Here is a 27,548-nt window from a genome sequence, read left to right on the forward strand (position 1 = left end):
ATATGTATTACTCTTGTATACATCATTCTTATACACCTTTCATATTTTGCATTGAAAATGATGGATAAAAAATATAAAATTTGTATTTCATACAATAAAAAATAATATACATAAAAAATAGTACAAACGTCATTTCTTTTCGTAAAATAACTCCCTCAATATTGGTTACTTCATACCAAGATTTGAAGTTGAAGGGAAAGACTATGTCCCTCCAACTTTGAGCTAATCAACACATCAGTAGGCTAACATTTATTAATGACTAATGACCTTACAAATGATGTATTTTAATTAATAAGTAACTCTCTCAATCGAGTGGTTGTATTAACTTGCTTGGTGAGCTGGAAGCTTTGTTGTCTACTGCGATGTTTGCAATTGGAAATAAGAGTATGATTATTTAGGATTAGGAAACTCAATTCCATTATTGATCCAGTTGAATTAGGACATTGCTAACTATCAAATAGAGTAGTTATCCTATTTAGATTTAAAAGAAAATTTTGTAAATTAAAGGGATACTGCAATTTTATAATTATAACTCCGTTATGGACATGTATTTAGCTATTCACAACGTAAATGGGGACTATACATATATTAATCAAGAAGTATAGACAGACAGAAAGAAAACTAAATACTACAACCTTAAAGACATGCATATAGTTAAAATGGTAAAAGAAAAATATATTAGGAACATTTACATCAAAAGAATTGCATCAGCAAGATCTTTATTGCATCACCCATTTACAAGAAGCAACCTCTCCCTAAAGGGAAAGAACCAAGGTGTAAACAGAAGAGAATGTAAACACATATTCTCTCTCGGCTTCACTTTCTTCCATGTTATCATATATATAATTTTTTTTACATGATAAAGTGACAAACAAATATGTCATCATAATACATATAAAGAAGTTATGGGTACTCTAACAATAACAAAAGGGTCAGAAAGTCTAAACACCCCACCCCCATTTACAAAAGCCACATAGTGCTGTCTGTAGAGTAAGTGTCAACCTCCTATGTATATTTATTGAAGGAGAAGGCAAGTTTGTGGTTGCTGCTGATGTTGTTGTTGTTGGTGCTGCTTGTTGAGCTGTTGTTTAGTTTGGTGCTGGGACCAAAAAGCATGAGCAGTTAGGACCCTATCCAAAAGTTCTTGTGGAACAGGCTCTCCCCTTCTTTGCTGAGGGGATATTCTTGCCGTGTGTACCAGGGTTTTCCATTTGTCCTGCACTTACCCCATACAAAATGTCACACGCCAACACTTTTGAGCTTTCTCTATAAATTCCACATGGGGAAAATGCCAAAACCATACTAAATTACTAATGAAGGTGATGCTGCTCTTTTTTCTTAGGATCCAATCACCATCTTTGTAATATTTTGTTTACAAAATAGGAGAATTAGGCAATGACTATTTATGTACATGAAATTCATGTCTGGTTAAAGCAAGAGAGCACTAATGAAGCAATAAATAGCTAACCTAGTATACAAGAAACCACTTGCCATTATTGACACAACAACTAGATTGTTTTTTCAAATAAAAGATGAAGTGTGACACCCACGTTCTCTTCAACAATATCAAATAAGCAATAAATATTAAATAATCTTTGTGGACTAATAAAATTCGCAATGCAGCTCTTGCTATGCATGAATAATTACACAAGATTTTACCTTCAAATCGACATATGTCCGGTGTTTTGCATTATCAAAAGCTCTAAGTTTAACATCACGCCACCTGATTTGAAAAATAAATTTAAATGAAAATACGAGATTTGTCAGAACTTAAATCTCTCCTAATAGTTAGTTACTTGCAAAGTAGTTGAGCATGTACACAACTGAACAAACGCTTCAATGTAAATCTTACCTTCCAGTTCCCAGTTTCTCAACTGCTTGAACCAGAGCTTCCACCTCAGCAACAGAAAAAGGTCTACGAATTCGGCGCTGCACAGTCTCGGGTCTTTTTGACTTCTGCGGCACAGGTAGCAGAGATAGTGCTTGCACGCCCATCTCTGGAACAGTAACCAAAGCTCTTGAATCTGCTAGTCTTTTATAAACTGCTGTGTTGACAGGAGAAAGTGCTGAATCTTGATCACTTTCAACAAGGTTACCTAAACTGGTTACCCGATGCTCGGGGAACACATCAGAACAGCTCTGATTTCTTTGATGAATTGCTGCACTAGAAGGGTACCTGAATAATAATAATCCTTTTAGGAAAAAAACCTGAATATCAATGATTGAAAATAAACTGAAATGGTCACAAGAAAAGACAGTAATCTATATGAAAACAACTCCAAGAAACAATGAAATCTCAACAAAATTATATTGGCAAAGGATTATAGTTCTAGTAATCAGGAATGCATCTGATGGGAAGTTATGCACTACCTTGGTAACGGCTGAGGCTTGTCTACAGTAGGAACATCGCGAGAATCTGCAGCACATACAGGTGTTGGACTTTGAGAAGAAATAGGCTCCAGGGTAAAGCCCAAAGCATCCAGCTGTTTATCATGAGAAATTCCTGCTTGAAGTAGAGTTTTACTATCATCCCTAACCTTTTTCCCATGGAGAATCACACCGACACGCAATCCACCTCCAAGTACAGCAGTCACTGCCTCCATCACTGACCTCTGCAGACCAACATGTTAAAGAGCTGCAGACCAATTTATTCATGTGGACAGATGCAATATTGATGATGCCATGTAACAGAAGCACGAGAAGAATACACATATAATTATAAACAAATGCCGTCCATCATTAAGATTGAATACGGGATAGGATGATATATTTTTAGGGCACAATGTAATTTTTTTAAATACCTTCAAGGACTCAATGGTTGCAGTTTCCGGTATCTCAATGAAAAGCTCAGGCACTCTAAACGATTTGATCCTAAGGTTCACTGATTAAAAGAAAGACATCTTTATGTAAGAACCCCTTTGAAGACACCAGTCAAGTCAAAGAGCACATAAAGAAACACTCTCTCAATCTTCCCCCTACCATGAGAATCTTTAGATCCTAATGAAGAGTACTGATGTGCTCCTAGGGAAGACATTCCAGTGTCTGCATCAAGAGTTGGAATTCATTTAGCAAAATACTTTGTGATTAAATTTGAATAGTTGGAAGACAGAACAAAACCTTTGTGCGTCCCATGAGATGTACTAGAAGCACCATTTTTCTTGTCATAAGTGCCACCACTTCTGACAAGTTCATTGGAATTTGAGAAAGAGCCACAGTTGAAAATTTTCCTCTTTTTGAAAGGAATATTCATTTCAGATCTTTGGCGTTTATAAAAGTTCTTCCTACTGGTGTAAGTTTCGTTCAAATTTCCATTCACAACCTCAACTAATATGTTTCCAATTGAAAAACAGATTAGTGAACAAGAACAAAAAGCATGAGATACAAGAAAGCAAGTAATTACATAAATAAGCATGAACTCACCACTATTAGAAAGTGTATCATGTTTTGACTGTTGGGCAACTTTACAGTATTTAGCTGCCAATGTTTTCCTTATACTCTGATCACCTATATGACTAATTGGCCTAAAGGACTTTGTTTCTAAAGAAGGGTTATCACACCCTGAAAAGTTTTCGTCATCATCTCTACTAACTACAGGCACATTGTCATAACCTTCAGACAATGTGCTATAAGGCATGTTGTCAACACACCCAGACAACTTGGCATTGCCACCTGAACTTAACTGCACAGGAGACCTTTCGCCCACGGGATCGTCCAAGCACCGCATCTCAGTTGAAGTAACAACTGGTGCCTTAGCAAACTTATGCAGCTCATCCTTTACTTTAGTTACATCACCACCTAAGTTGCATCCAATAGTATCTGGACTTCCAGAAGAACCTAATTCAACTTTGCTACTAAGACCTAATTCAACTTTGCTACTAAGATTTCCCACTTCATTATGGTTTTTGCCATCCGCCAATCTCTCAGCACCAAGCCTCTCCAAGCAACTGGAATTGGCCACCATTGAAGCAACATGTGAATTGCCATCAATTTTAGGATGTGAGTGTTCCTTAAAATGGCAATTTTCACTTTGTACTTCTGAATTTGACAAGCATTTTATGTCACTACTTCCTTCAACATAAAGCTCGGCTTTGAATGGCTTATCTGCATTCTTGGAATCATCTTTAACAAATCCATGCTCACATCTTCTGTGACAACCCTCGTTGGAAAGCTCAGTTTTGAATGCTTCACTTGCATCCCGGCACTCTTCTTTAACAAACCCTTGCTGAATCTTTTCCGAAGATTTATCCCCAGATGTGAGTGGATGCTCTTTCTCTTGCAAGAACAACTTGCCAGCTACAGTTGCCAATAAGTCAAAAGCACACATTTGATTATCTTCCACCCTTCTTTGAAATTTAGCCCTCCTCTAGGAAAAATTTAAAAAGGAAAATTATATGGATTGTTTTCACAATCTGTGACTAAAGTAATCAGCCCAAAATAAGAAGCATAACTTATTTACCCTAGCTGAACGAGCTCGGCGCTTGACTTGCACTTGGTGGCCATTAAAATCATAGTCTAGCCTCCTCTCTAACACCATATCTAAGGAACCATGCCAAATATGTATCTATCAAATGCAAAATCTCAGCAACCAAATATCCATTGTCAAACAATAGCAATCTTTGTGTGTTGCTTGATCTTGACCACACCAGCCTCAACTGAAAAGCCTGTCAAAGTAAACTTTCATATGTGACGACTCAGATACTAATCTTCCCCTACACCAATGCTTGGATTGGATATCAGGGTATCTGGTGGGTGCATCCCAACAAGGTGAAAAACTAGATTGGCTAAAATAAAGGATCAGATCACAACTCCAATTTCAAAAGAACATCTTTCACATAATCAAATTTGTTGCGCAACAATAATCCAAGTGTGTCTCTCCAAACTTTATGATAAAAGGTTAACAAATAAAGTACTCATATAAATCTCATCAAATGGAAGATAAGTGCAAAACACTAAAACATAACCCCTTTGTACAAATGAGTAAACAAAGTAAAATGATTATGACGAAGACACAAAATAACTCAGCTCGGAGCAACATATAGTTTTTACTTCTCTGCGGAGACAGTGTGTGTGTGTGTGTACGGACTAAAAAGAAAATGAAATTATCAGTGAAAGAAGGGGTTTCCAAACGCGACCAGATTCAAGACACGTTCATGAAAAGATAACTAAACAGAAGAATTCCAACCAACATCACAAAAGCGATATAAATTCTCGGAAGAAGACGGATCTAAGAAAACAAGCAATTCACCCGCCAAAAATAACACAAGGACGTTAAATTACCCGCAAAACCACAGATCAAAGCATACAAACCAGAATTCACGAATAGATGAAGATCAAACAAAAGGAAAAACAGAGAGGCAAAACATGAAATGAAACAACACGTGGATTATGAGAAAAAGTAGATATATCAGAGGAAAGCTTTGTTCACGAGCTGAAAATTTCATGAATCAGAACCACTAAACAAAATCACACAACTTCATCATCAAGCAACGTCATCCCAACCCCCAAAGGATAAACCTTGCAGCTCAAAATCCTCAAGAAAGAAAAAGATGTTGTGTCTCTCAGACAAAACCCGCTAAAAGCTCAAACATAATGATCACCTGTTGCCCAAAGATCAACACTATGAGGCACCGCAGAATCGAAATTTCGGCAAATTTTTGGAATTTGGAGGCAAATGTGAGATCGGGAAAGAATTATCAGAGAATTTTCAAAGCTTTCACAAAATGGAGAAAAAGAATAAATACAGTACTAGGTTTCCATTATTAAGAAGAAGTTGATTTTAGACGGAAGGCATTTTGAAAATGGTTGGGTTTTGTTGATGATGTGTGATTGGTGTTCTCATCTCAATCTCAATCTGAATCTCAATCTGATCTCTGTCTTGTGTAATATGGATCACCCAAAACCCTCTGAATTTCTGAAACCCATTAAAGTGTTTTTGCTTAAACCCCAGCATTTTATAGCATTGACCACGTGTTACCGGATGTATCGGTGATGTGTGGGTTGGGCGACCGGATATAGCAGGTTAATGGTGAAACACATCAAAGACCAGTTCCACGCAATTGGATGACCCTGTGACCCACTTCCAGTGGGAGTGGAATGCGCTTTCTGATGCCGACACGTGTTGCTTCCATACTTCCTCTGGCTCCTTCTGATCCGCTCGATCGTGAAAAACGCTCGCTCACATTTCATTTTTATTTTTATTTTTTTTCAATTTTATTTCTTGTTTTTTTATTTTGATTAGAGTTTTGATGACGTCCTTTTGAATATAAAAAATAAAAAGGAGCATGTTTCGTGAATTAGATAACATCGCGTAGAATATTACGGCTTTTAAATTCTAGTGGCCAAGAGTCGGATGTGGATTGACAAAAATGACAAGTGTTGAAAAATAATTTTTTAATATTTATTTATTTTTATCATATTTTGTATCAAAATAATTTTATAATCAATTAATATATCATCACTCGAAAAGTGTAGTTGCTATGTAATTTTTAGCCTAGATGAGTATTCTAGTTCTAGTCTAAATAAGATTAAACACGTCAATTTAAATAATATTATTTGTTTTTTTAAATAAATTTAAAAGATATTATTTATTTTTTTAATTAATTTTATTTTTTCTGTAATAATTACATTATTAAAAAATTTTAACTATAAATATTACTGAGAGTTAAATTTTAATTGTATGAAAAATACATTTTTAAATAATTATTTAATTTAATAATATATATAAAAAGAGAGACATTTTAATTGTATTGTTAAAAAAAGATTACTCAATTTTTTAAAAATATAAAATCTAAAAACTAAAATTTTAAATTATATATTATTATTTTAGTGTTTTAATTTGTAAATTATATATTTAAAGACTACATATTTCACAATAACAAAATATAATTATAACAAGAATTATGTTATATGTACATAAAAAATAACTACGAGTATAGAATATATATTGAAATACAAAATGTATATTAAAAATACATTAAATAATAAATATAATTATACACAAATACATAATAATTAATAAATAATTTGATAGCTAATTTTTATGTATATATAATATTTTTATTATAAAATTATTAAAATTTATCTATTTTGTGTCTTAAAAACATATATTAAAATTATAAATTAAGAATATTTTTATTAAAAATACAAAAAAATTAATTTTTTAATATATTTATTTTATAATTATTAAATAAAAAAATTTAAAATCTTCTATTAATTAATAAATTTATCATGTATTTTTAAGTTATATAATAGCTAAATCCAAATTATTATTACGTTATATATATTTTTCTCGCTATTAAAATTTTTTGGATTGGTTACTTGATGCCCAAAAGTATTCGGTTAATACTTTCATAACATACAACAAATTTTCATATTTTTAAATGCGTCACAACTTATAAAGCAATAATAGTGCAGACTAGTTGATGATTATACACCCATGCACTCAAAAGATAAAACTTCATTCATTTATTCAAAACATATAAAACACGGATATTTTACTAAATTATTGTATTTGCATGTTAAATATATTTTAAATATGATATTTATTAATATTTATCTGACATATATATTTATTGTGTTTAATTATATATTAATAAAAAATAAAAAAATTAGATATATATAAATATATTTATATATTATTATATATCAATATATCTAATATTATTCTTATCATATATTTATAAAATAAATTTAAAAATAATATATATTATTATTTATTAAAATAAAAATATCTTAAATATTTTATATAATTAAAAATATTAAAAATAATTAAAAAATTAATTTATATTATATATATATATATATTATAAAATTTTAAAATTTGTGTATTCATGTGTATTTGGTGTGTGTGTGTCATCGTATAGTTTAAAACAAGAGGCTAACTAAATGGTATGCACAAATGATTAAGATCAACCTCCTGAAAGATAATTGTGCGCACAAATTTAATTCATCAAAATTGATGCCATTTATGAATGCTATGATTTCTTCTCAAATTTTATACTATGAATTGCCATAAGTGACTTGTGTAAGCTATAATAATAAATTTTTGCATTCCATTCTTCAATATTTCAGTTTAAAAAAGCTATATTAATAGTCTGAACAGGAAAGAATGAATTATGATGTTAAAGGGAGATTGAAGGTCACGTAACTCAATCATTAGGTAGGGTTTACTTCACGTAAAGCCACTTCCATGTGTCACTCTCAAGTCTCACCCTAAAGACCTAAACAATCCCGCAAATTCATATGAACAAAAAAACATGGTTTATTAAAGCCAGGTTGCTGGAAAAATATTATACTATATACTATATCGCATTACATTGGTGAGTTGATGCAATTAACAGATTCGAAAGATGCGACCAAGCAGTTCATGTGGTAAGCATGACTATTTTATTGAAACGTATTGACATTGTCAAGGCTCGTGATCCATCGTAATTAAATTAATCGCCAATATCTTACGTTCATTCATTATTATTTTTTACTTTATTTTTTATGTATTATATCAAGAATTTTACATTTATTTAATAAGATTCATACGTTATTTATTATTCTTTTAAAATATGTTCCCTCTATTCATCCAATGATTAATACTAGCTATTAACGATAGGAATTGTTTGGTGATAGATTAAAATACGATTTTTTTCTTTTTTCTAAACATATATACTTTTGTTTCTGTCAACTTTCTGATGTCTATTAATTTCTTTATCCCAATACATTAACCAAACGTTATCTCTAGATTGAACTGAAAAGGAAAAGAAAATATATATCTTCCACCTTCATTCAAATTCTTATACCATCAGCAAACTATATAATAAATTGAAAGCATATGTTTATGATGATTACCATACAATAATATACATAATAAAACATGTTCCACTCTTTCTACAGAAACTAATAACATTCTACATCACAATTATAGATCAATTAAGACAGAATAATGAACTGTAGTTACCATACCATATACACAAGCCAACAACCAGAAAAGGACAGATATTTTCCACTATCTCAGGCTTTCCAAAAGAGAGAAAACAGAGTACCGAGGACAAAATTATGATGGTGGTGGATACTGCCATGGGTTGAATTCAACGGATTTATTATCAACCTCATCAATGTCTGAGCTATCTATAGCAGCTCTATGCTGAGTGTATTTACCATTGTATTTACAGATTTCCAAGTCACCCCAAGGAGTGGTTGCCACTTCTTTAGTTATATCAAACCACTTTGTTTTGAAGGTTTCCCCTTTGGCCTCCCTTATTTTCTTTTCAGCACGCTGCCTCTCCTCCAACCTGTAAGGTAACAAACACAACCTTATTACACATGCAATGTAAGGTGAAACTCAAAACATGTTTTTATGGTCTTGTATAGCCTCAGTGGGGGACAGATCACAGATCACGATAACATAGATTTTCGGTCTTGTCTTGGTATAATTACCACATGCAAAACTATATATCAGTCAATATTGAGTATTGGTTGTAGGATGGTGATGGTTTACTATATTTCTGAAACAGAATGCAAGGGGAGTGAAAGAAATGGTAAGGGACCTGCTCTTTTCAGCACCAGATTTGGTTATGTTACCCATCTCAAGTGCATATCTATCTGGGCGTAAACGGGAGTCCGATGGCAAGAGTTTTCTTGGAGCTGTGTCAAAACTGTTTAATTTGTGCGCAAAATATGTATAATCAAATTTGTCATCCTCTGGAACATCAGCAACATGCCACACCTGTGCAGTCAGCATACTTAGCTTGGAGAATTTGAGCTTTCACCATTTAACTTATCAACAAAATAAAAAGCGTAATGTATGAAATCAAACTCACTGACCTCTTTCAATTCTGTACCTGGACGAGGCTCTCCTTCCAAATCACAAGGTTGATATTGCATTGACTCATTCCATTTCCCAGTTATCAAAATTTCAGGCTCCTCTGCAGCATTATAAACATACCCATCTACCTCATAGCGACCAGCCCTGCAAGATAATATTGATATTGATTGATAATAGCGGAGGAGTGAATGACAAGTTAAAGTAAAATATAGAAATATGAATAGCACAACACTAAGTTTCTTACCCAAACCATCCACATGGTTGAAAGTAAAGTACAACTTTTTCCCCAGTTGTCAAATTTGTCATTATCATTTCCCCAGGTGACTCAATCCATGTCCGTCCAAATATCAGGTTATTAACCTTTGTAGGAGGTGGCACCAAATCTAAGATTACACCATCCCTCTTGAGAGTTACACGTGTCCTGCAAGCAATCATTCACAAACATAAAATACTTTTGCCACCAAGCAAACTAGGATGTATTTAAAAAAAAAAAAAGAACAAGTTGATTGCTTAAAACATCAAATTAGAGGTATCATATCGCATAATCAATATTCATGATAAATAACGCAATTCGTTGAACAAATGCAACACATGATCACCTTCCGAGAGGATAAACATCCAGAGAATTTCCCAAGAATTTAGTTTTCAACTTCGAAGTGATATCGTATGTGAAATGCTCATTCTCAGCATGCCCAGCACTCATTGGGGGATGATGACTAACCTGAAATTTAAAAGGGGGAAAAAAGACATCGTTTGAAGATATCCAATATAAAGGGACTAAAAGGAAAGCATCCGTGAGAAGAATACAGGCAGTTCTTCCAAATGCTAACATACATAACAAAGAAATCTGATCTGAAAGTAAGGGGGGATAGAGAAAAGTTTTTTTTTTTTGTTGGGGGGGGGGGGGGGAGGAGAGGTGGAGGCTCCCATGAAGAACATATAATTAAGATTAGAAAAGATACCTGTTCTGAAAGAAAAGTGATTCCACCATGGTTAACCATTTCATAGGTCTCTCCAAGGATTGGATTAAAAGGCTTCCATGTTCTTTGGTATGCATAGTACACAGATACAGCCCATGATGCTGTGATGATTAATGAATTGCAAAAGGTAAAGAAATAGTGGTAAAACACATGCATAAGTCATATCAATAAAATGTTTAAGCTCAAATGATTTACATTGCTGATTGATCACATGTCAACACTAGTTAAAATGCTACATAGAGGTTCTTGATTTTATTCACCTAAATCTTTAACTATTCCTCCACTATCTCCAAATAAAATAAAATTCTTGTATAGAAGGATTAAAAGGAGAGAAAACACTCACATGCATACACAAGCCGCATGTATGGATCCTCACACTCATCTGCTTTATCAAGCAAGTGGGAGTACTCCATCAACTAGTCCAAACACTTTGAAGTTCAATCAAGCAGCAAAAAAGAAAAGAAAAAGAAGCAATTGAATGATGGTAAAAATTGAAGCTTCACAAACCTCGGCCATTTTCTGAAGCATAGTCATAGGTTCAAAGATAGTAACTGGTAGTGTTACCAATGATGTCACATCTGCCCCAATGTAATTTTTCATCATTTTGAAGAAACTATCTCTTTCCTGTGTAAAGAGAGCCAAGTCAAGGAAAATAGAGAAAAATGCTATCCGAACCTACAATGTATGAGGCATGTTCTAAAGAAAAGACAAAGGAAAATAAAATAAAACCAAAAAAAAAATTATAATAGGCAGCACACTAATATGCAACAATCAACAAAATCCGAAAACAACACAACACAAAAATAATATAAAGATTAAATGACGAAGGACTATGAAGATCGTACTGTGGGGTTGAACATTTTTAATGCTTAAGCAGGTCATAAGAAACAACGCTATAATGAAAAATGAAAAAATAAAGAAAGAAATAATCACCTCCGGTTTAAATCTTCCTTTTTTAGCTTCCTCTGCTGCATCATCTTTTCCTCCCTCGGGATTTATGACTTCTAATCCTTCCAAACTAGAATGATAGGAGAAACACACATAATAAGCTTACATTGCACTTAAAACCACATCCTTCCAACTAATATTAGGAGTGATGATCATATCGAGCTTCAAGTAATACATAATCGACAAACGCAAAATATGCTCTGCTACCATAATACAATTGATTACGCCTAACTCATCCTGGTTATAGAGATTTGAATATGAATTCACAAAAGCAATCATTCAAATCAATAATTGTGATAAGTGTAGTCAATCAAAATCAATTATTCAACCAACGATATATTAGTGGAATTATCCCAAATACAATTAAACAATACGCTTTGACTTGGGCGAGAAGAGCACTTACTTGAGGCGTTCCGGTGAGTGCGATCTACTCGATTCCCGCCTACAAAATTCAATTATTTATATTATCCAAATCAACAATAATAATAACAAGTTGAATATTTATGAAATTGTTTAATAATCAAGGTTTGAGTATCAGAGGAAATAGAATGTGATATCTACGCTATAAAGTTGCGACCAATTTGAGTGACAATGATGATCTTAACAAGAGAAAATGCAATAAAACGATTATGAATATTCGAACAAAAAAATCAGAACGGAGCGTGGTACCTGGCGCTGCCGAACATGGAGGACATGGAAGCGAAAAAGCCCGTAGATTTGGTCTCAGGCGGGTCAGTAACCGGGAGGTTACTCATCTCTGTATTCAACCTTACCCTAATTAGCTTAGCTTAATTGGTAAGATGAGGGTGAAATTTTGAAACTTTTGGAAATAATGTTATGTGCGTTGAAATGAAAATGTGGGTGAATGGAATGGAGAGAGCCATGAGAATGAGAATGAGATTGAAGTGTTAATGGAAGAAATGAGAGACACGCAAGCATGCTACGTTTATGGCGCGAGTGCTTAGGAGTGATGGAGCATGGATCGATTTTTACGCCCGCTTTTATAGCATTTCATTTCATGTGTTTGACTTTTTGTCATCTCTCCTCATAAACGGTCTCAAAAGACAAACTCATTTCATAGCTCCTATTTTCGCTTATGGTTTAGATATATAGAAATATAGGATTTTGATCTTCTAAAGTTGTAAATTTTATTTTAGAAAATAAAGTGTAATCTTCTATTTTTGAATAGTTTTTCTTTTATATTTATTTTTTGTCTCACCTATAAAATTAATGATGAGAGATCACACTTTAATTTCTAAAATAAAATTCAAACTTTAGAGGATTCAAATCCAGAAATATAGATAGCTTCCTACTGTTTTTAGAATATCAAAAAAATACTCTAATTAATGTTATTTAAGTAATTATCACAACACTAAATTATGTCACCTTTTAATTATCTTCTTAATATTTAAATAGAAATTTTAAATATATTTTTTAAAAAAATAATTATAAATATTAGTTAAAACTAAATTTTTATATATTATTTATAGGATCAAACTTCATTTAGAAAAAAATATTCTTAATTTCACAAAAATGTTATCCATATAATATTTGTTATTTCACGTATTTTTATTTTGTATTAATTTAGTAACTGATTTTTTTGTATATGAAGAATGATTATAATTTCACTTAAAATTTTGAAAAAATAATTACTTTAATTTGAAAGAAAATTTTAATTGAGAGTATATTTATATTTTATTTTATAAAATATAATAGTAAAAAGTATAATATTCTCTGAAATTTTTAGTTTGAAAAAAAGTCTAATGTTTATTTGAACGTTATTATTTTGATAAAAAAAATATTTTAATAAAAAAAGATCTTTTTTAATAAAAAAATATTTTTTTTATATTTTAGCATGTTTGATAAATTTTTAATAATAAAAGTAAAAATATTAAAAAAATAAAAAAATATTTTTTTAAGAAATTATAATTTATATTTTTTAAAAGATTTTTTTTAAAATATGTTTTTATGTAATAAATAAATAAAAAATATTTTTATATTATTATATTCAAACATAATTGATATATAAAAACTAAAAAAAAATTATATAAAATATTTAAATATAAAATTATTTTTATTCTTTTATAAAATTTTTAAAATAAGATAACTCAAAAAAGATATTATTTTAAATATTCACTCAAACAAGTCCTTAGTATAGTTTGGATAAAGTGAAATTATTTAATTTCTATTAATAATATCATTGCTAAGCTGGGAGAATAGAATGGAACAGTTTATAATGATAGAGAATTAAATTCTGCATTGCTTATATACTGCAAATTTTAAAATTCCCTCACTCATTCACTTCACTGTTACTTCCCTCTTTCTTCAGATTCCTTGTACACAAAGAAGAAATTCAACCAACCGAACCCTAATTCCCTCACTTCTCAATTGCAACTTTGCATTCTAGCTCCTTTTCCAACATTCCTCCGTCGTCGTCGTCGTCTTCTCAGAATGAAAGAAGCTAAATCTGCTAAAGTCAACCACCAACAGCAGCTCCAGAACACTCATCTCTCTCCTTCCAAATTCGCCAAATTGCTTGACCCCGAAGCTTCCTGGGACAAGGTTTCATTTTTCTTCTCCTCTCCATCCATGCGAGCTCTTTTCAGCGTGTTAATAGTCCAAGTCATTATCTTTACGCTCACTGAGTTATTGCCCTTTGCTCCATTGATTCGATAAAAAGAAAAAAAAAAAAAAAGAGGTTAAATTGTTGGTAGTGTGCTTAATAGTGTTGGATTAAGTGCTGCCAGCTGTATGATGCTGCAATTAAGAAGTAATCATAGTGAATATATTTATATATCCTTTCACTGTACATATTTTGTGAAAGAGGAATACCTGAGTTTTTCCTATTATGCTAACCTCGCTTATCTGTAATATTCTGTGTTCTGTCCCAATCCAAATAGGATCAAATGGGAGATGTGCTGCATTGGATTCGACAAGTGCTCGGTCTTGTATGTGGATTACTTTGGGGTGTCTTCCCATTGGTTGGGGGAATTTGGTTTATCCTGTGAGTATTTGTTTTATGATCCATTCCTTAGTTTCATATTCAAGTAGTGTTTTTTGTTCTCTTTTCGTTTTTGGGAAGATATCTAGTGAACCTATTGACAGAACCGATTCATGATGTTAAGCTACATAGATCAAGGGAACTTGTGTTGCATAAATTGATCCCTTTTGCACCATCATGTATTATTTTGATTGTTGAGACTTTACTAGCTATAAATTTTCCCCATGGCTTTCGCTGTGTTTCTTTTCCTGGTAATTTCTTTATTGTAACTTCTAAGGTTTGATTTAAAGGTCACATTGCACTAGGGCATCTTAACTATGATGTGAACAATCCAATACTCGGATTAACATTTTTTAGAAGTTTCATATGATGATATCGACGGTTTCTTACACCCTCGTTTATCCTTTTACCTTGCAGTTTTTTAGCGATGTCCTCTGGGATTATATATGGTTACTATTCATTAGTATTGAAGGTCGATGAAGAAGAGTTTGGTGGCCACGGAGCCCTCCTTTTGGAAGGGCTTTTTGCATCTACAACACTTTTCCTGGTAGTATACTATCTTGGTCTTTACTCTGTGTATTGCAGAAAGTGAGGTTTTTTCCTTTTTGTTCCCAAAAGACAAGATTAAGGCCTTTAACTAACCTTTCATCTGATCTCTCTTTTCCCCATCTATGCAGCTTTCATGGACTCTAGTTTACAGTGTGGCACACTTTTGAGTTCTGTTTTGCTGGACACAGTAAGTTCCGATAATATGTCCAACCATCAGTGACATGTCAGAAGATTTTACTTGATTCTTTGTTGGACCATAGTTAGCTTGAAACCAATGATAAAAATTGTTGGACCATAGTTGTGTTATACTTTCTGTGTAAAAGAATGTTCTGGTTTTGCGGAGCATTAGCAATTTGCTTCTGCTCTCCATGTTAAATAGACGCTTCAATTCACCTCGAAGTGTTGTAACAAATTACGAATTGCAGAATTTAACATCAAAATTATGTTTATTCATCCATGGAAGAAACATGATTCAAGGGCAAATTCGGAAGGATACTATGAAGTTATCCTCTTTTTGACGTGTAATGCTTAGAGAAATATGTTTGTGACCAATATTAGCATTTCTCTTTACAAACTTCAATTCAAACACACACTTAGTAGTTAAGTTTGCTAATAATCAAAATAGGATTCAATTTATTTATTTTGGGGTATAGAATCTCGTTCAAATTTTAAGTCGCAGCTTTACTTCCTCACAGCAATTTGTACCAGCGATGTGATTCAAGAAATCAAGACCCAAGCTATATTAGATAGACCCGGAAAGATGTTAACACTAACACAACCAAATCTAATGAAATTAAGTTCCCAATAATTAACATGGCAATTCCTTCCTTAACTATACACATTCATATATAACGGGAAGAAAATTTATAGTTCCCGTCGGCGTCGTGATCTGCGAACCAGGTAGATGCGACCATGAACCCATTGTCTACCAAATCTTGAACTTGATTTCTGCAAAATGATACCACCATCTGTCATGCAAAGAGCATAATACGGATACCTGCTTCTCTTGCTTTGCAATCTTTAAAAGACCAGTCTAGAATTATGAACACCCTTTGCAAGGAGTAATGGAAAAACAAGGCAAAATAATTATTACTAGTTTATTACCTCAACTTTGGTGAGAAATTCTAACAAGCATTCACACACATGGCACTTTGATCTATGGGGTAAGTCATTAGCCTTGTCCATTGTCACAAAGGCAAATACCTGAAAGAAAATTAATCCAACTCAGGTAGCACAATTAAATTAAAAGCATTAAATATGTGTAGTATACAACACATACAGGATGACTGACCTCTTCTCCGCAATTTGGACAAGTACCCTTTAGTGCCACCAAGCCATTCCTCCACAGGCTTTGAAGCGCCTTAACTGTGAAAGCATCCGTTAAAACACATATAAAAGCTGTGAGATTTTGAGTTGGTCTTTACTCAGCCATCAAGGAATTCGTTGAATTAAACCATATGAGAGGGCTTGTTACTTGAGCTATTGATTGGAGCACAAGTTCGAAAACTAGGACCTTTTTCAGGCAGCAACAGCAAAAGTAATATACCTGAAGCTGAAGCAATAGGATATCCAATGGCAAAACCCAGTGCCATTAAGATAAAGCCATTCAAGGTGAAGAGAAACTCTAGTCCTGATGCCTTGCTACCATAGGATGATCCTGGATTGAATGCAGTTTGATAAGCCATGCTGACCGTGTACCATATTGGCCCGATACATGCTGAGCAGCCAAATGCAAGGATCAGAGCCCATGTTGAGGCCAATGCAAAAACCATAGACAGATCTTCCTGCCCTACATACATGATACATCCACATCACTCTATATTCAAATGAAGGAAACCCTAAAAGAGAGATAACAAACATGTATAACACCACAGACATTTGAATAGAAATACTGAATCATATCAGACATAAACATCAACATTTTCAGCTACATCAAGAGCATAAGATAATTTGGGAAGTGCTTTGAAATAATCTGAACTCTGTGGAGAAAAGAATGAAATGACCTCAGCATCAGAATAAGTTGATTGCCTCCTGATACTGCATCGAGGATACTTGACAACTGACTTGGAACCATACCACCTAAGCTTCAACTGCATTGTTTCCATAAACTCAATTACTCAACCAAATTCAGTGTCCATATGGTGTCTATTAATCTAAAAGTGAAGCAGAATAGTATAATACAATATACCTCTACTCTATCAAACATGTCATCAATAATCAAAGGCTCACCACTGTAATATGCATCTCGTGCCTGTAACAACAAACAGAAAAAAAGGTACAATTCCAGAATCAACTCTTAATACTTAAAAAAGGGCTCAAATTTTGAATACAAGTAGTGATTTTGAGTCTGTACTTGGGAGTAAAGAGCTTCGAGGGTTTCTTTGCTGGCGGTGTCAATAGGGCCAACGTATATGCAGTAAGGTCCACGGGGATGCTCGTCGCAGGTGATGGCGGAGACGGAACCGCCGCGGCTTTTGGAGGAGGAGATTCCAGCAAGGGAGAGCAGAGAACGGCGGCTGTTGCACCTTGTGGTTCTGGAAAGTTCCACGGCGGTGGATCGGACGGCGTTGGCGGCGAAGGAGGTGCTGGTGCCCGCCATGACGCCGCTGCAGTTATGAATTTTGTTACGCTTTCGAAAATGGATAGGAAGAGTGACGGACAACTAACTGACACGGCGGGTAGTTGGGAATGTACGATACTGCCCCTGATTTCGTTTTCGTCCTCATTTACGTGATTGTTTGGTTTGGCGCCTAATTATGTGTTTTGTGGCGGCACGGAATACGGAACCTCCCTCATTGGTGCTCGCGTTTTCGATAGAAACATCGATTGAAATGAAAAGAAGAAAGATGAAAAGGAAAAAAATGCGTTTGCCGGGAGTCGAACCCGGGTCTATTGCTTGGAAGGCAATTATCCTAACCGTTGGACTACAAACGCTTTATTGATAATTTTTAAGATGTTACTTATAAGTTGAAAATTGATATGCAATTGTCAACATATGAAAAAATTGCAAATGAGTTTTTACTTGATAAACAAAGATTTAGCATATCTGAAAGACTAAAACTCATCCCTAATGCTCGAGGAGTTGTTTCTACGGTAGAATGATACTGTAATTAGGATTCAGGAGGCTAAGTTTACCAATTTTTTTATATTAATATGGCTAATTTAACCTAACACTTATAATTATCAAAACCAAACAAGTAACTAATCCTGATTAAAATATTTAGTTACTAATTCAATTAAATAACTTGATAATAATTAAATAAACAAATATATGAAATTATAAAAAAATAAAATTTATCATAAATAAATTATAGATTTAATTAACATATGTTTTTAAGATACATAATAAATTTATTATTAATGAAAAATTTTAAATTATTTCATTTAATAAATATAGAGCAAATATATCAAAAATTTAAAATTTTTTATATTTTTAATAATTTGTTTTTATTTATAATCTTAATATATGTTCTTAGAATACATAATAGATAAACAATCCTAAAAAGTGTATATATTTATTATTGTATTTATCACCACCAATATTCAAAAGTTTGCTCTTATAAAGAAAGTACTTTCGTGCTCGTGCATCAATGCATGCACACACTCGGAATAAAAAATAATAATAATAAAAAGAGTATAAGAAAATTTATCCTAAGACACATTTATACATTTTATATTTACTAAAATTTGAGTTAAATTTTAAAATAGTTTTTAAACTTTAATTGAGCCTTAAACTTATCTTTAAACTTAAAATTATTCTAAATTTATCCTTAAATTTAATAACTACTATTCTTAACATATTTTCAGACAACAAATTAATGATATAATTGACCGGATACTCTAAACTTGTAAACATTATTTTTTTTTGGCTCCCAAATATAATTAAAGTGATATCGTTTTGAGTATTGAGAGGGTTTAATGTGACCTACGTTCCCATTTCTTACAAAATCTTTTTTTCTCCTAATCCTTATAGCTACCTCGCAGCTACGGCACCGCCACTATAGCAACAGAAGCAATTTCTCAATATAGAATTCCTTACTCGAATAGACATTACAATTCTCTCACAGTTGGAGTTCCATGTTCTGTCTTTTTCTCTCCTTTTTCAAGTCTCCATTGGCTGTCGGTGTGGTGTTGTTGGCCTTCTACCACTTTCATCTGCAAAAAAATCTTGAAGAAGAACAAGAACAGAGAGGCACATGAGGAAAGGTGAGACAGAAAAGACGCTCTCTTTGAAGAAGACGAATTGCCAAAAAGAGATTAGAGAATAAATACCATGCATATACTTTCTATGTATTTGATGGACGTGTATACCAAAAACAAATGCTGCCTAAAGAACGACCGTTGTTAAGTTTAAGAATAAATTTGGGATAATTTTTTTTTTTTGAACAAAAGAGCTCAACACAATAAGTGGAGTAAGAGCAACAACAAGCAAATAGAAAAGTTAAAAAAGAGAAAAAAAATGCAAAGAAACTCATAAACTATTTTTGTGCTTCTCCTTCTTATGATGTACTCTTGATTTTATACTCCTAATTTTGTACTCGGGAAAACATCTTCAACCACTCCAATTTTACTAAAACTCTGTCAATCCAATTGTAAGATGCTAAGCGAAAGTCCACCAGTTGCATATCTTTTTTTTATCAATTCTTACTAAAATTCTGTTAATCTGACAACATCATTTCTCTCCTCCACCTGCACAATCTCATTGAAGTCTCCCATAAAGGCTTATATAACTCTGCAATATAACTCAATTTCTTCCACATAACAAATTTCTCTTCTCTTGTATGAACTCCATACACCACAGAAAGTATAATTGAAATTATTTTTTTTATTAAGACCCCTTCAACACACAACCAAACTCCCCTTTATGACAACGCCTCGTTTTAAACATTATTTCATCCCAAATTAATAGTAAACCACTTAAGGGACCCTCCGACTCAACATATTCTCATTCCGTAGCATCACTCTCCCGAATTCTTATTACATTAAATTTCGTCACTACCCACCACTTAATCTCAAACAATCCCAACGTATTCAACTTAAATTTTTCTTAAAGTTTTTGACCATGCTCAATATTCCATCACCCATTACCCCCTCCTATTCCAAGAACAAATTATTTTAATAAATTATTACACACTTTTTTTTTGCAGCGTTTTTGTTTCTCTTTCTGTTTTGTCAATCTTCTTTTTTGAGCAATTTTTCATTTTGTACTTGGATAATAGCCATAATATCATCTTCTACATTGTATAAAATTGCACTTGATTCCAACCTTAGGTCCCAAGTTTTTCTATTTTCAAGCATCTGCTCCTCCAAAATATTATTTATGTTTCCCTCACTTCCTTCATTCTTGTCCGAACCACCATAATCAACCACCCTCTTTCCAACTACTTCTTCATCATGTTCCGATAGCTCTCCCTGTCACTTTATCAATGTTGTTCCCTTTGTGCCGAAATTCATGCCACTATTATTCACAATGCCATCCCTATCACGCGTTTCTTCATCAAGATCTTCTGCACCATCATCATCAACATACACACCCAACCCATCATTCCCTCCATTCAATGTCACCGCCGGGAGAGTAGCGGCTTAGTTCTCCGCCACCAACTCTTCCTCAATCTCATAATCCAACATAGGTGGCATCAGGGTTGCGCATTTTCCTTGCCACGTTGAACCTCCTTTGCCATGGCAAGTCTTTAGCTTTCCTCCTTCAACACCGATTCGATCTTCCTCGATCTTCTCTGCGCCAATTTCTGGCGCAAGTTTTGCAGATGCAGCTTCCTACACATTTGTCGTAGACCCTTCTCTAGCGTGCCCATCCCTATCGTGAAAACAGTGCTCTATTTCCATCAAACCTGACTCAGATTCTAGACCCAACCCAACATCATCAAACCGATTGAGTGAGAAAACCGGGTCCAAAAATTCTTCTCTATCTTTTTTGGACATCTTTGATTGTTGGGCCTAACACCAAGCCCACAACGAACCTTCTTTTTCTTATTTCTTTTGCCCCTCATTTCTAATCCATTAAAGTTACCTTCATAAATCCATGTTACTGTATCTTCAGAATCAGCTTCATAATTAATATGATCACATCCCACATAATTCACTCTCCCTTCAATTTCTTCATAAATTGGTTGATATGTTACCCTTTTTACCTGATTTTATTTTGAATGATCATTAATCCACTCATTCAAAATAATTTTAGGAATTACCAACCTGCCCTTATCTTTTTCGTCTTTCCTCAGCTCCCCCATCATCACATCGGCAGCCTGGTCGTTGAAAACTGCCGATTTAGTAGCCCGTGCACTCCTTAAGCTCGTACCCATACACTCTCCTTCCGCAACTGTTCTTCGTTGTTCACAACTATAGTCACTTATTTGAGTTATTTCATTAGCTTCTTCATAACAATTCAATCTAAAAGCCTCCCGTCCCACTGCTTTCACTAGCACATAAAATCTACTAATACATATTGTGATATGGATCCATTCATTAATCATATCCATAATACAAGTATCAATTTGCACTCGTCTAACACTAAAAGACATGCATGATTCTGTCACTTTGTCACAACCGACTACTTCCCCCCATTGGCCTCCTAACATACTAAAGGTATCTGTTAACCACGCACGTAACGGAACCCTGTAACATTCTAACCACACTCTTCGAGTTTCACATCGCTCCGTCTCATCCCATCTCCATATACTATAGAAGAATTGCAAGAGACTATGCATTTTAAACATATATGCTTCTTTCGCATTCAATACAGAATCAAAAGTCAAAAGAACTTTATATGCTCACAATTCCCGTACTTGAACAACTTGAGGCAGGTATTTTCCAATAATCTTTTTCAAGAAACTTAAATCAATTGCCTTCGTCGTACTGCCCACCAGACTTCTCTGTAACCATTCCAGATTCTCTTTCACCATCGATACTTTCACTTTCTTTGTCCACCCATTTTCATGCGAGTCTGGCTCTTTTTGGTGCCTTGTTAGTTTCTCTACTTGCCTTTGGTTATTTCCTTCCTGAGGTTGAGGATTTGCCTTGTTCCGACTATCACCTTCTTCTTTAGCTGTCTTTCGGACCTTTGTCTGAGTTGTTCGTCTATACTTTGCTTCTCCCATGTACACAATCTTCCCTCTCAACCTCATACGATTCATTTCTGTTATAGCCTTCAGAGCTCCACCATTCGTTGTGTATCGGATGAACGCAAAAACATACATATTACCACCTTTTTGTTTTCGTGATACATAAATGTCGTTAATGCGTCCAGTCCAATTAAATAGATGGAATAATTCATTCTTCGAAATGTTTTCGGGGAGATTATCAACAAAGACGGAGAAAGACTCATTTTTCAACCGTTGATACTCTTCTCGATTCCAAATCCTGTAATCTTTTACATGTTTTCGTAGTTCTAACCCACTCTGTGTTTTCCACCCTCTGTCTCACTCCTTCTCTCGTCTCTCCTCACTTCTCAATCCCAATTTTTTAATGTTCACAATTTGGGACAATTTTAAATTTAGGGACAAGTTTGAAACTCGAGTACAAGTTCAGAAACTACTTTGAGATAAGATAAATAAAAAGTGGATACACATTCCAACCTGTGATAATTTTTTCGAACGACTACGAGATCCTTAACAAAATGGATTTGGATATTCTAAAGTTTGAATTTCACTTTAGAGAGTAAAATGTGATCTTCTACCCTTGAATAGTTTCTCTTTTATATTTATTCTTGGTCCCACCTATGAAATAAATGGTGAGAGATCACACTTTACTCTTAAAAGTGAAATTCAAACTTTAGAGAATCCAAATCTTAACAAAACCAAAAGAACAAACAACAAAAAGTAACAACAACAGAGAAGGGGTGCGAAGGAAAAAAGAGAAGGTAGGTGATAGAAAGAGAAGGGTAGTAAAAGGGTTATGACCAGCGGAAAGAGAGAGAAAATGGCTGGTGAGGGTGAGACATTGGGAAGAGAGATATAAATGGTTTGGGAGTAAGAGAAAGAAAAAGAAAGAGAAGAGGAGTAGGAGAGGAGTAGTAAAGGAAGGAAGGGGAGGGGAGGGGGAGAGAGGGCCACCGCAGCCCAGGTTGAGGCGGCGGCGACGGCCCTCAGATGACTTTAACCTGTTTCTTTTGCGCAAGAGAGAAGAGTGTTGGAAACTCTCCCAGTGCTTGTGAATGGCAGAATTATCCATTTATGTCCTTATTTTTACAATGTGAGACTAATTAAACCCTACGTTAATGATCTTTTTAAAACATATTTATGTGATATGTCAATCACTAATATATCTTCGTTTTAATTTTTATAAATAAAAATAATTTAAAAATTATTAATATTTTTCAGTTTTATATAACAAATTTAACTAACGTATTTTAAAAAAATAACAAAAAATAAAAAAAGCTAAACTACCATAACAACTATTCAAAACACAACGAAACTCCTAAAAAAAATTATAAATTTTACTTAATTTTTTATGGATAAATTAAAAATTTAATATGCCACATAAATTTATTCTATTAATATAAAAAAATATTAATAGAAGAATTAATTAATCTTACAAAAATAAAGATTAAAGACTAAAAATAATATTTTTTTATTAAAAACCTTAATGTCTTTTAAAATAATTATTTGTAAGATTTTTTCTCATAAATAAATAATTACCAGTATTAACACGGGTATTTCCTGTTCGTTATATGAAAATGATCTTAACTTAATATTGAAGATGATGTTATCGATATTCAAATCCCAGCGGCAAAGTACACAACACGTAACTCAGAAACAAACAAACGCACGCGAAGAACACTAATTACATACCAAATTACCGAACCATTAACAAACATTGCTGCTGTAGAGCTAATTTCTCATCCAAATCTAAATGGATAATCAAAACGAAACATTGCAATAACGTTACTATCAAACAACAAACCCTAAATTCTCTGGGCTTTGTTGGATTCTGTAACCTACATTCCCCAACATTTTTAAATTTTTCTTTCCATACCATCCAATTATGCCTTAGAAGAAACCAAAAGGAAAAAAAAGAGAGAGAGAAAGAAAGAAAAAGTTGAAATCCTTGGTCAAATTTCTTCATGGGGAGGGACCCATCTTCTGCCACTCTTGAGGTTAAGATTCATCCGAGCCGCGATGACGCCGCCGTCCATCATGGGCAGGGGTCGAGCCCCCCAATTCCTCCGCGCCACAGCCAGAGAACCTCGCCGGCGGGTTCCTCCTCCTCGTCCTCAAATGCTACCTCGCGCAACCGCGAGGACCGTGAGTTTAGTTTGTTCAGACGGTGGATCCCATGGCTGGTACCGTGCTTTGTGGTGGCTAACGTTGTCTTGTTCATCATCACAATGTACGTTAATGATTGTCCAAAACATTTGTTCCGTGGTTCGTGTGTTGCAAGCTTTCTCGGCAGGTTCTCTTTTCAGCCACTTAAGGAAAACCCTCTCCTTGGCCCTTCTTCATACACGTGAGTTCTATTTTCCAATGATTATTATCATGTATCAGTGATTTGATTCACATTATGTATATTTTGAAACAATTCATATTCTTTTTCACATGTATAATTGGTGAGCTTTAAACTTAAACTGATCCCAAGTTGCTCCAATACAATAGCTAGTAGAAGGTGTACTAACCAATGTTTATACTATGGAAGGTTTTTGGATTGTGGATATTAGAGGTAGATACAATAGCTACTCTTGATGTAGTACTCACATGTTTTTTATTTGTTACCTTCAGATTAGAGAAGATGGGTGCTCTAGTAGTAGATAGAGTTATTCATGGCGAGGCTTGGCGCCTATTATCTTGTATGTGGTTGCATGGTGGGGTTGTCCATATACTTGCCAACATGTTGAGTCTTGTTTTTATTGGAATTCGGCTTGAGCAAGAATTTGGATTTGGTATGGCTCTGGTAATTATCCTTGCATATTTAGATTGTTCTGGAAGAAATTCAATAGATTTGTAGTCTCGAATCGTAATTTCTACCTTGGTTGTGCTATTGCAGTTCGAATTGGATTTCTATATGTGATATCTGGTTTTGGAGGGAGCTTGCTGTCTGCTCTATTCATTCAATCAGGTATCTCTGTTGGTGCTTCTGGGGCGTTGTTTGGCTTATTAGGAGGCATGCTATCAGAGATCTTAATAAATTGGACCATATATGCCAATAAGGTGAGTGAGCCAAACCAATAGTGTATTGAATTAAAAACTACTTCCTAATAAATAATCCACACTGTCATTTCGTCGCAGCCATTTTTATGACTTCATTTCTAATTTTCTTTCGATTGCAGGTTGCTGCATTGCTGACTCTTATAGTTATCACTCTAATCAATTTAGCTGTTGGAATCCTTCCACATGTAGACAATTTTGCTCATATTGGAGGATTTCTCTCGGGTTTCTTCCTGGGTTTCGTTTTCCTTATTCGACCCCAGTTTAAGTGGATTGTCCAAAGAAATTCTCCTTCTGCACCTTCTTCTTTGAAGAATAGGCACAAACCTTATCAATATATCCTGTGGATAATCTCTTTCCTACTACTGACTTCTGGGTAAGATCTCCTTTGTTTTATTGCTTTCTTTTTCTTAATATTACTTTCTTTGAGATTATTCACATTAGAAATTTGACATTTTCTAAACCATTTTCCATGGTTTAAGATTAGAGAAATTCGCGTGTGTTTTCTTTGTCTTAATTCTGCTCTATTTTATTTACATATATTCAAAAGTTTGCAGTGTACTCAAATGATTGTCGTTGTTAGTTCTTTGTCTATCCTTCATCACTGGATATTATACTGCTTGCGTTTCTCTTGTACGGCAAGATTTGTGAATCTGCCCTAAAAGCTACAATGATATTCATTGTGTTGAGGCTTGTTAGGCATTACTTATGTGTTATGTGATGTATGCTGTCACATTTCCCATTCTACCTTGATTGGGTGCTTTGCATTATCACTCTAGGGACCCCAAAATCTGAAAGTTGTAAAATGTTGGCAGGTACATTATAGGCTTGATTTTTCTCCTTCGAGGTGTTAACTTGAATGATCATTGCTCGTGGTGTCGTTATTTAAGTTGTGTCCCTACGTCATTGTGGAGATGCGATGCAAAACAAGTATACTGTGAGGTGAGTGATGCTGTATTATTTCCTGTGTATTTTCCTTCTATGCAACCACCCATTACTGGAAGCTTATTGAATTCTTTCGTGGCCAACAGAGCGGCAAAAAATTAAAACAGATTTTAGTTTCCAAATCTATGGATGATTTATTGCCTGAAAAGTTCATATTTCGTTCATTTAACAAGATTGTTATTCTCTTGTCCAAGTTTTGATACTAACAATTTTTGGCTGAATGATGCAGACATCTCAAATAGGAAACAGACTCAACATAACATGCTTAAGCAATGGGAGAAGTGAGCTTGTTGATATGCCAAATGTCGGTTTTCCCAGTCCTTTAGAGTTATGTTCCCAACTTTGCCGGTGATGAGTGAATCAGTGATGACACACCTCCAACATGTCTAGATGATGCAGTGGTATTCAACTTCTTGTGCATATTATTCACTGTAGTAACTAACTGCATAGAAATTCTTCTGGATTGGAGAGCATCGTTGCTGCTATGAATATATTCTTGATCAATGTTGTTTCCATCGCTTAGGTGTGCTATTATTATTCTCTGTCTTTTGTAACAACAGATGAAATCACTGAAAGTCTTAATTGTTTAAAGCAGCAAGTAAATGCTCCTTGAAGGATATATAGCGATAGATAAAAATGCATTGATGTAGAGTTTTAAATATCTTGTTATTAAACACCACTTATTATGTATATAACTACTTGCATCTAACTTTGTATTATTAAATTTAAGATGTCTCCTGAAGTTCATTATTTAGAATCTTGCATGTAATCCAATTTGTTGAACATGAATTATCTGAACATTTGCTCCTTTAAACATTTTTTCAATGTAGTATGGCAACCTAGTTATTCAGCTACTAGTTAAGTTCAATTATAATTTCTATCAAAATTGGACTACAAAATATTTGAATTAGAAACTTCAATGGCCATTTAATTAAAGGGTTAAGCTCAGTTAACAAAAACCAATAGTAAAGGTAAGAGCTTTATTATTAGGAGCATAGAAGAATTTCTTAATGTTATGAATACTCTTTTGCTGTACATTTCAGATTCTGGTGGCCCCCCGTTGGTGTTAGTTGTATAACAACAGAAGCAGTTAAATCTGTTGTTGCAGTTGTTGATACTTGATAGGTCCTATTGGCAGTTAGGAATATAGAAAA

At 33.9% G+C, this 27,548-nt stretch overlaps 5 protein-coding genes and 1 non-coding gene across 10 annotated transcripts; 2 read left to right on the forward strand and 4 right to left on the reverse strand.

The window, feature by feature from the left end:
• Positions 1–687: 687 nt before the first annotated feature.
• LOC112706693 (telomere repeat-binding protein 5) lies at positions 688–5,923 on the reverse strand. Of its 3 annotated transcripts, XM_025758117.3 has the most exons (10): positions 5,598–5,923; positions 4,457–4,661; positions 3,421–4,363; positions 3,118–3,324; positions 2,980–3,042; positions 2,802–2,881; positions 2,371–2,612; positions 1,853–2,176; positions 1,660–1,723; positions 688–1,216 (listed from the first exon to the last, which is right to left on the reverse strand). In XM_025758117.3, exons 2-10 carry the CDS (start codon positions 4,532–4,534, stop codon positions 1,016–1,018), a joined length of 2,202 nt encoding a protein of 733 aa, XP_025613902.1. In that variant the 5' UTR covers positions 4,535–4,661; positions 5,598–5,923; the 3' UTR covers positions 688–1,015. The 3 variants fall into 3 exon arrangements, with proteins under 3 accessions (XP_025613902.1, XP_025613901.1, XP_072057787.1); XM_025758116.3 differs by having other exon boundaries at positions 3,118–4,363; XM_072201686.1 differs by having other exon boundaries at positions 3,118–4,363; positions 4,457–5,923.
• Positions 5,924–8,807: 2,884 nt separating this feature from the next.
• LOC112706695 (oxysterol-binding protein-related protein 3C) lies at positions 8,808–12,714 on the reverse strand. The gene is made up of 11 exons (XM_025758120.3): positions 12,412–12,714; positions 12,146–12,184; positions 11,728–11,812; positions 11,302–11,418; positions 11,138–11,210; positions 10,777–10,895; positions 10,414–10,535; positions 10,059–10,235; positions 9,814–9,958; positions 9,537–9,715; positions 8,808–9,281 (listed from the first exon to the last, which is right to left on the reverse strand). Exons 1-11 carry the CDS (start codon positions 12,495–12,497, stop codon positions 9,044–9,046), a joined length of 1,380 nt encoding a protein of 459 aa, XP_025613905.1. The 5' UTR covers positions 12,498–12,714; the 3' UTR covers positions 8,808–9,043.
• A 1,315-nt stretch (positions 12,715–14,029) lies between these two features.
• On the forward strand, positions 14,030–15,803 carry LOC112706697 (uncharacterized). The gene is made up of 4 exons (XM_025758123.3): positions 14,030–14,304; positions 14,643–14,746; positions 15,161–15,290; positions 15,421–15,803. The coding sequence occupies exons 1-4, from the start codon at positions 14,194–14,196 to the stop codon at positions 15,457–15,459; spliced, it is 384 nt and encodes a 127-aa protein (XP_025613908.1). The 5' UTR covers positions 14,030–14,193; the 3' UTR covers positions 15,460–15,803.
• Positions 15,804–16,005: 202 nt separating this feature from the next.
• On the reverse strand, positions 16,006–18,171 carry LOC112706696 (uncharacterized). Of its 2 annotated transcripts, none has more exons than XM_025758122.3 (7): positions 17,646–18,171; positions 17,481–17,543; positions 17,296–17,382; positions 16,839–17,076; positions 16,584–16,657; positions 16,397–16,495; positions 16,006–16,240 (listed from the first exon to the last, which is right to left on the reverse strand). In XM_025758122.3, the coding sequence occupies exons 1-7, from the start codon at positions 17,889–17,891 to the stop codon at positions 16,157–16,159; spliced, it is 891 nt and encodes a 296-aa protein (XP_025613907.1). In that variant the 5' UTR covers positions 17,892–18,171; the 3' UTR covers positions 16,006–16,156. The 2 variants fall into 2 exon arrangements, with proteins under 2 accessions (XP_025613907.1, XP_025613906.1); XM_025758121.3 differs by having other exon boundaries at positions 17,296–17,400; positions 17,646–18,096.
• TRNAG-UCC (transfer RNA glycine (anticodon UCC)) lies at positions 18,155–18,226 on the reverse strand. The gene has a single exon. It is a non-coding gene; the product is annotated as a tRNA-Gly (tRNA).
• A 5,767-nt stretch (positions 18,227–23,993) lies between these two features.
• On the forward strand, positions 23,994–27,118 carry LOC112706698 (RHOMBOID-like protein 1). 2 transcript variants are annotated; one of them, XM_025758124.3, is made up of 6 exons: positions 23,994–24,754; positions 25,024–25,184; positions 25,289–25,452; positions 25,572–25,825; positions 26,265–26,391; positions 26,624–27,118. In XM_025758124.3, the coding sequence occupies exons 1-6, from the start codon at positions 24,372–24,374 to the stop codon at positions 26,744–26,746; spliced, it is 1,212 nt and encodes a 403-aa protein (XP_025613909.1). In that variant the 5' UTR covers positions 23,994–24,371; the 3' UTR covers positions 26,747–27,118. The 2 variants fall into 2 exon arrangements, with proteins under 2 accessions (XP_025613909.1, XP_025613911.1); XM_025758126.3 differs by lacking the exon at positions 25,024–25,184 and having other exon boundaries at positions 24,005–24,754.
• The last annotated feature ends 430 nt before the right edge of the window (positions 27,119–27,548 follow it).

This window comes from Arachis hypogaea, chromosome 8 (assembly GCF_003086295.3).
Source record: "Arachis hypogaea cultivar Tifrunner chromosome 8, arahy.Tifrunner.gnm2.J5K5, whole genome shotgun sequence".
NCBI lineage: Eukaryota > Viridiplantae > Streptophyta > Magnoliopsida > Fabales > Fabaceae > Arachis > Arachis hypogaea.

Coding starts and splice junctions, on each gene's coding strand:
- LOC112706693 (XM_025758116.3), bottom strand. CDS start 4,534: ATGGTGTTAGAGAGGAGGCTAGACTATGATTTTAATGGCCACCAAGTG. Junction 1,724..1,852: donor GAGAAACTGGGAACTGGAAG/GTAAGATTTACA, acceptor TTTTCAAATCAG/GTGGCGTGATGTTAAACTTA. Junction 1,217..1,659: donor GGACATATGTCGATTTGAAG/GTAAAATCTTGT, acceptor GGGTAAGTGCAG/GACAAATGGAAAACCCTGGT.
- LOC112706695 (XM_025758120.3), bottom strand. CDS start 12,497: ATGAGTAACCTCCCGGTTACTGACCCGCCTGAGACCAAATCTACGGGC. Junction 10,236..10,413: donor GATGTTTATCCTCTCGGAAG/GTGATCATGTGT, acceptor GATTGCTTGCAG/GACACGTGTAACTCTCAAGA. Junction 9,716..9,813: donor CAGGTACAGAATTGAAAGAG/GTCAGTGAGTTT, acceptor CTGACTGCACAG/GTGTGGCATGTTGCTGATGT.
- LOC112706697 (XM_025758123.3), top strand. CDS start 14,194: ATGAAAGAAGCTAAATCTGCTAAAGTCAACCACCAACAGCAGCTCCAG. Junction 14,747..15,160: donor GGGGGAATTTGGTTTATCCT/GTGAGTATTTGT, acceptor TTTACCTTGCAG/TTTTTTAGCGATGTCCTCTG. Junction 15,291..15,420: donor CATCTACAACACTTTTCCTG/GTAGTATACTAT, acceptor CCATCTATGCAG/CTTTCATGGACTCTAGTTTA.
- LOC112706696 (XM_025758121.3), bottom strand. CDS start 17,891: ATGGCGGGCACCAGCACCTCCTTCGCCGCCAACGCCGTCCGATCCACC. Junction 17,544..17,645: donor TCGAAGCTCTTTACTCCCAA/GTACAGACTCAA, acceptor TTGTTGTTACAG/GCACGAGATGCATATTACAG. Junction 16,496..16,583: donor GTCCAAATTGCGGAGAAGAG/GTCAGTCATCCT, acceptor ATTTTCTTTCAG/GTATTTGCCTTTGTGACAAT.
- LOC112706698 (XM_025758124.3), top strand. CDS start 24,372: ATGGGGAGGGACCCATCTTCTGCCACTCTTGAGGTTAAGATTCATCCG. Junction 25,185..25,288: donor TGAGCAAGAATTTGGATTTG/GTATGGCTCTGG, acceptor GTGCTATTGCAG/TTCGAATTGGATTTCTATAT. Junction 25,826..26,264: donor TTCCTACTACTGACTTCTGG/GTAAGATCTCCT, acceptor AAATGTTGGCAG/GTACATTATAGGCTTGATTT.